At 59.1% G+C, this 6,193-nt stretch overlaps 1 protein-coding gene across 2 annotated transcripts in view; it reads right to left on the reverse strand.

Annotated features, from left to right (window-relative positions):
• The window catches only part of FGFR4 (fibroblast growth factor receptor 4), a 7,958-nt gene extending 4,495 nt beyond the window's left edge, over positions 1-3,463 (reverse strand). For both annotated transcript variants that reach the window (XM_004371158.1, XM_004371157.1), the window contains exons 1-7: positions 3,323-3,463; positions 2,430-2,693; positions 2,260-2,340; positions 1,979-2,145; positions 1,292-1,415; positions 573-763; positions 305-443 (exon numbers count right to left, since the gene is read on the reverse strand). In XM_004371158.1, the coding sequence (XP_004371215.1) occupies positions 305-443; positions 573-763; positions 1,292-1,415; positions 1,979-2,145; positions 2,260-2,340; positions 2,430-2,693; positions 3,323-3,413 (1,057 nt within the window). In that variant the 5' untranslated portion in view covers positions 3,414-3,463. The remainder of the gene's footprint in view (positions 1-304; positions 444-572; positions 764-1,291; positions 1,416-1,978; positions 2,146-2,259; positions 2,341-2,429; positions 2,694-3,322) is intronic.
• Between the last annotated feature and the right edge of the window lie 2,730 nt (positions 3,464-6,193).

A 6,193-nucleotide genomic window follows, 5' to 3' on the forward strand; every position in this document is an offset into this window, starting at 1 on the left:
ACACACACACACACACACACACACACACACACACACACACACACAGAGAAAGCTGCAGCCATACATAGTCCCAGATACCAGTACCCCAGAGGGTCACACAGAGGGTCACACAGTCACATGTGGACACGCACATAGGGGCTGCCACATACAGAATCAAACACACAAGTACAAACACCATGTCCTAAACCCAGACTCCACTGGCTAAGGGAAGACTCTTCACCCAACAGGTCATATCCCTTTGCCCTGCACACAAGCCAGGCCAGAGTGGATCCTACAGCTTCTCCTGGCCCCCTCAGGTGCTCACCTGGCAGCACCGTGAGCCAGGCCGACTGGTAGGAGAGGCCGATGGAGTTGCCTGCCAGGCAGGTGTACTCGCCTGCGTCCTCAGCCGACACGTTCCGCAGGTACAGGACCTCCACCTCTGAGCTATTGATATCTGCTGTCTGGGGATGGGGGACACACTCAGGAGGCACAGCAGGGCCTGGGGCCACACTGTGGCTAGGGTGGCGGGGGAGCTGGGGGCCACCCAGGGTGGGAGTAGGGTAGGGTTCAGGCACTAGCAGGCGCCACACCTTCAGGACTTGCACATAGGGGAAGCCGTCGGCACCGAAGCTGCTGCCATTGATGACGATGTGCTTTAGCCACTGGATGTGGGGCTGGGCATCACTGTACACCTTGCACAGCAGCTCCACGTCGCTGCCTGCCACGGCTGTGGTGTTGGCTGGGAGCCCTGCCTGCAGGATGGGCCGGTGCGGGGACCGCTCTGGGGGCCAGGCCAGGCCGTCAACCCTGACCAGTGGCAACCACAGAGGCACCCTATTCACTGCCTCCAGCCACCCCCTGGCTCAAGGGAAGGACCTTTCTGACATGCAGCTCAGATCTTGTCTACCCTCTGCTTAAACCCTCCATAGCTCCCCAGTACCCTTGGGGTAAAGGCCAACTTGTCAGCCTAGCATTCAAAACCCTCTCTGGTCTGGCTCCCCACTTAAATGCCACACCCCTGGCATGTACTTCTACCCAAATGCTTTGCAGTCTTCACACCTAGGGGCCTTTACTCAGCCCGCACCCTCTGCCGGGATGCCTTCCCCACTTTTCTGCTCTGCATGCCCCTTTCTCCAGGCCCGCACTGCCCCTGTGCTTCTCTCTGACCCACCTGGTCACTTTGGGCAGCTTTAATCATCAAAGACTGAGCCCATCTTGCCTGCTAGACTGGGCCCTACCCGAGGGCAGGACTGGGCCTGAGATGAGTCAGGGCCCCACCCCCCTCTGCCTCCCCTGCCGGTCCGCTCACCCAGCACATCCAGCAGATAGCTGTAGCGGATGCTGCCCACAGAGTTCTCCACGAGGCAGGTGTATGTGCCACGGTCTGAGGGCACCACACTCTCCATCACGAGGCTCCAGTGCTGGTGGCGCAGCTGGGGGCAGAGGAAGTGTCCATCAGGTGCCACAGCCCACGCACCCCCAGGGGCCAGGGCACAGGGAGGCTAGATCCTGCCCATAGGGTTCGTCTCAAGCTCTGCAAGCCCTGGAGAGGCCAGGCCAAGGCCAGGGACCCTGGACAAAGAAGAAGGCTCTGAGAACTGCCAGAGCCCTGGGTTTGAGTCTTCTGAGTTTTAGCTCTGACTTGCCCCGGCTGTGCAACCTTGAGCCCGTCTTTAGCCTCTCTGAACTTCAGTTTTCTCGCTACTGCATGGAGTGGCCCTGCAGAGCCTCATTATGAGAAAGAGAGCTGATAAAACTGATTAGACCCATCATTCAGTGACTCTTTCCAGTTTATAAATGGACTTCCTTGCCGGCAAGTGGCAGAGTTGGGAACTTGAACCAGAACCACCCAAGTCCAGAGTCTTGGGCTCATCCTGGGGCCCTGCAGCTGCCTTCCTCATTAGAGAAGGAACTGTGGGTTTGATTTACAGGTATGAGGGGACAGATGAAGCAATGAAAATAAGGGAGTAGATGGTCTTGGAACCTGGAGACTCACCCGAATGCCTCCAATGCGATGCTCCCCGTGGAAGTCCTGTCCATCCTTGAGCCAGCGGATGGTGGGTGTGGGGTTACCGGCAGCCGGACAACGGAACTTGACGGTGTTCCCTGCAGGCACTGCATGCAGTTTCTTCTCCATGCGCTGGGGGTGTGTCCAGTAGGGTGCTGCAGCAGAAGGGAGACGAAGGGAGGGAGACCTTAGTGCCCCAGGATGACCACCTGCTCCCACACAGGTCTCTTCTCCAGGAGCGAGAAGAGTCCTTGAGGACTCGTACTGACCTTGCTGGGGGTAAAGGTGCCCATTCAAGGGGCTCCTGTGGGCCTTAGGGTCCTCATCATCACTGCTGGAGGTCAAGGAGTCTGCGTCAGGGACAGAGGGTGGCATCTGAGGTCCAGGCGGGGCATCTCTCTCCCCAGGTAGTCCTTAGTTCCCTGCCAGACCTTCTTACCAGCCACAGCCAAGGTGAGATTATGCAGGACAAGCGTGGAGCCTCGTGCCAGGCAGAGGTAACGGCCAGCATCCTCGGGCAGGAAGCTGGCAATCTCCAAGCGGCCCCTCCAGCCCCGTACCCGGCCGGCAGGTGCAAGGCGGCTGCCCTCCTTATACCAGTGGCCACCACGCTCAGCCCGCCCACAGCAGAGCAGCACTGGCTGCCCCAGGGCCATGGTCAGCTCCTGCTCCTGCTGCTCCGGGCCAGGAGCCAGGCAGGGCTCTGTGGGCCGAGGGCAGAGGTCAGTGAGCCCCACAAGCCTGCTGGGCCATTCCCCTGCACACAGAGAACATGCTGAATACACAGGACACAAGCACCTCGTGTCACATGCTGGACACGCCACTGGTCCTTGACACACATGCAGCCACATGCTACAGGTACTACACACAGGACAAACGCCGCACCTAAGGGGCACATCACACATGTACTGCATGTCCATACATGCTGGACATGCCACTGTCCAAGACACACACGCAGCATATGCTATAGGTGCCACACACAGGGCACGCCTCCAGGGCACATCACACTCACACTGCATACACTGCACATGCTCCCATGCCACGCATCCAGTGCATAGCACACATACACGCGCACACACACAGCCAAGGGGCTCACCACCAGCTCTGCAGCCCAGCTCAGGGCCCTCCGTCCCACAAAGCCCTCCTTGTTCGTGGTTACAGATAGGTGGATGCTTGCTGGGAGCCAGACACTGAGTCTCAATGCTGGGCCTGCCCTGCCACCACCCCCTCAGGGTGTGAGCCAGGATCCTCTCCAGCCTTGTTCAGCCAGCAGCCCCCTCCTGGCGCCCACTCTTCCCACCCCTGCCACCCTCTCCCACCTTGCAGCCATACCCAGCTCCATTTCCTCAGAGGCGTCAAGGGACAAGGCTGGGGCCCTCGGCATCCCCAACAGGACCCCCAGTAGGGTCAACAGCAGCCACATCTCCTTCTTGCTGCTCACTCGGACCCGGGTTGGGCTTCCCACTGACTGCCTTCCTGAAACAGGGGGAGAAGAGCTCCTGATACACACCCACCTGTGATACACGCCCACTCTGCAGATGAGGAAACTGAAATAGGAAATGGTCACCAGACTCATGCAGGCCCCCAGCCAGGCTGCGACAGGGCAGAGAATGGAACTAGCTCTGATGTTGCCGGAGCCCAAGGCCTCCCCACAGCAGGTTGTGTGGGCGGCGGGGCTGGGCTTCCTGCTCTCCTTGAGTCCTGCCGGGACCCTGGCACAAGTTCATAGTAAGGATGGTTTGGGGATTCTTTGCTTGGAGGGAAGTAGAGAATGGAGACACATCTTCTGTTTGCTTTCATCGCACATAATTTAGTTTTTGCTGAATAAATAAATTTATTGCTGAACAGCCAAAAAAAAAAAAAAAAAATCAGAAATATAATACAAGGCCAAACTTCAGCATTTGGAAGTTGTCTGATATTTCCCCCACTCCTTAGAACACTGCTGACATTTCCATGACCGGCTTTGGATGCCTCCAGTGGCAGGGCACTCACTACTAACAAGACAGCACATTCCCTGCCAAGCATCAAATTGTTCCTACTCTGAACCAGAGTTGCAACCTGGGGATACCTCTGCTTCCTGTCCCCCTACAACTCCATCTGAGGCAAAACATGGTTTTATAAAGAATGTAGACTCTAGTGTCAGGCAGAGTGAAGTTCAAATCCTGACTCTTAAAAACTTCCAAGTCCTTGTCCCTCTCTAGACCACTTTTCTCACGTAAGTGCTTTGAGGATAAAAGAGACAATATACGTAGAGACTGGGGACACAGAATGCTGGTATGTTCTCTTTCCACCTCCCTCCAGTCCAGACAGGTCTGCCTTCAGTCACCTCCGTTTCTGGTGCTGTTTGTCAAGCGTGATATAGACACTCTCCCCATCCAGGTTACCCTCCTCCAAATGTCACCAAGGATGTCTCTGTCCCCCAAAAGGAATACTCAGAATTGAGCCTCAGCTGGGGCAGGGGAATAGGGTGACCAGTGTAGTCCCAGAGGCCTAGTGGCTGTTACCTGGGGCTGGGTAACAGCCAGGTACACTGATATCTCTGGATCTACCTTGCCCAGGAAGCCCATCACACCCTCTCTCTTCAGCCACTGCTCCTCGTCCAGCTCTGGGACTTGGGTGGGGGACACTCAGTCTGTTCTGGCCAAAGACATAATCTCCCCCTTCAGACTGACCCTTCCCGGGGTTGTCCTCACACAGCCAGCAGCTGGGGCATCAACCCTGTCCACCACCTCCACTCCCAGATGTCCCCACACCCTGTCTGTTCTCCTCCTTAATCTCTCTCCAGTGTGCCCCGCCTCCTCTGATCTGACCCGGGCCAGGTCATGGTCATCTCTTACTTGGACCCTTGCAACATCTTCCTGAGCTCTTTAGCCTTCACCCTCCAGCAGGGCTTTTAAAAATCCAAGTCTGTCATGTCACCCCCCAGCTTACAAGCCCTTAATGGCTACCTGTGTCCTGCGGGATCAAGCTCACACTGTTTATGCAACATCCTAGGCCTCCTTCCTTGCCCACACCAGTCTCTCTGGTCTCCCCCTGAGGAGCACTAAAGTCACCAACTTTCAAAACTGAGCAGTTTACTCTTTCCCATACCTCTGCCCTTCTCCACCTGGCTCAGATGCCACTGCCTCTGCTCCACCGGCCCCCCTCTCCCCAGGATCAGTGGCACCTCCTCTGTCAAAGCCCTCCACCCCATTCTACTCTGCATGGACGGCAGCCCTCTGGGTCCACAGCTTAGGCTGGGAGTAGGGTAGGGAGGCCCAGTGATTTTATTTCCACCCCCAGCTGCCCTTACCGCAGAGCCCTTAGTGGGGTTCACTCGCAGCCCGTGATAGCCCCCCCAGACCAGAGGGGACGGTTGGCATAAGGGGCCGAGGGCCGCCTCTGGCATCATGCAGACCCAGATTTTCCTCTTGCCTCCCGCACTCACGCGCTGGGCAAATGACTGCACCTCTCAGAACCTCAGCTTTCTCATCCCAACGCCAGGAGCGCAGACGGTCCTTTAGGCCACCTTGGGGATAGGGGTGGGTCGGTGGGTCCCGAGGGGGAGCTGCGGAGACGGCCGGCCCGCCCTCGCCCCGCCCCCGCCCAGGTGGGCAATGAGTAACCAGCTCCGCGGCTAGGGTGCTCTTTGGACGGAGCGGGATAAAAAGCCCTGTGTGCTCTGCGGGTTACTGATTTACTGCCCCCTCAACGCCCCCGCCGAACGGACGCCCATGTCCGCGGTGCTGGGAAGGAGCAGCCCCTAGAGCCCCGCCGCCGCTCGCCCCCTGGCGGCTGGGAGCGCAGCCTGGACCTGCACCGGGTCCCGACTCACCTCGAGCCTCTGGGGTCTTGCTCCCGGCACAGGGTCGCGGCTCACCTGACGTCTCTGAGGCTCCGCTCCTGGCTCCAGCCAGTTGGACTCACGCCCGGCGGACCCCGCAGACTCAGCCCCGGCGCTCCGCTGCCCGGGGCCGGAGAGCCAGGAATGCACCCGCGACGGCGGCGTGGCCGCTGCCGGCCCAGAGCCCCGCCCCCCAGGGCCCCGCCCCCAGGGCTCTGCCCCACCTGCACCAGCTCCCTCCTGACAGCGGCTTGGCCGCGGACTGCCCAGCGCCCCGCCTCCTAATTCTGGCAGACGCAAAACGCGGGCAGGCGAGTGCCCCGCCCACAGGCCCCCACCCCCGAACTCGACGGCTGCGGAGCGGCCGACCGGGTCAGCGC

Source organism: Trichechus manatus, unplaced genomic scaffold, assembly GCF_000243295.1.
Source record: "Trichechus manatus latirostris isolate Lorelei unplaced genomic scaffold, TriManLat1.0 scaffold00011, whole genome shotgun sequence".
In the NCBI taxonomy this organism is placed as follows: domain Eukaryota; kingdom Metazoa; phylum Chordata; class Mammalia; order Sirenia; family Trichechidae; genus Trichechus; species Trichechus manatus.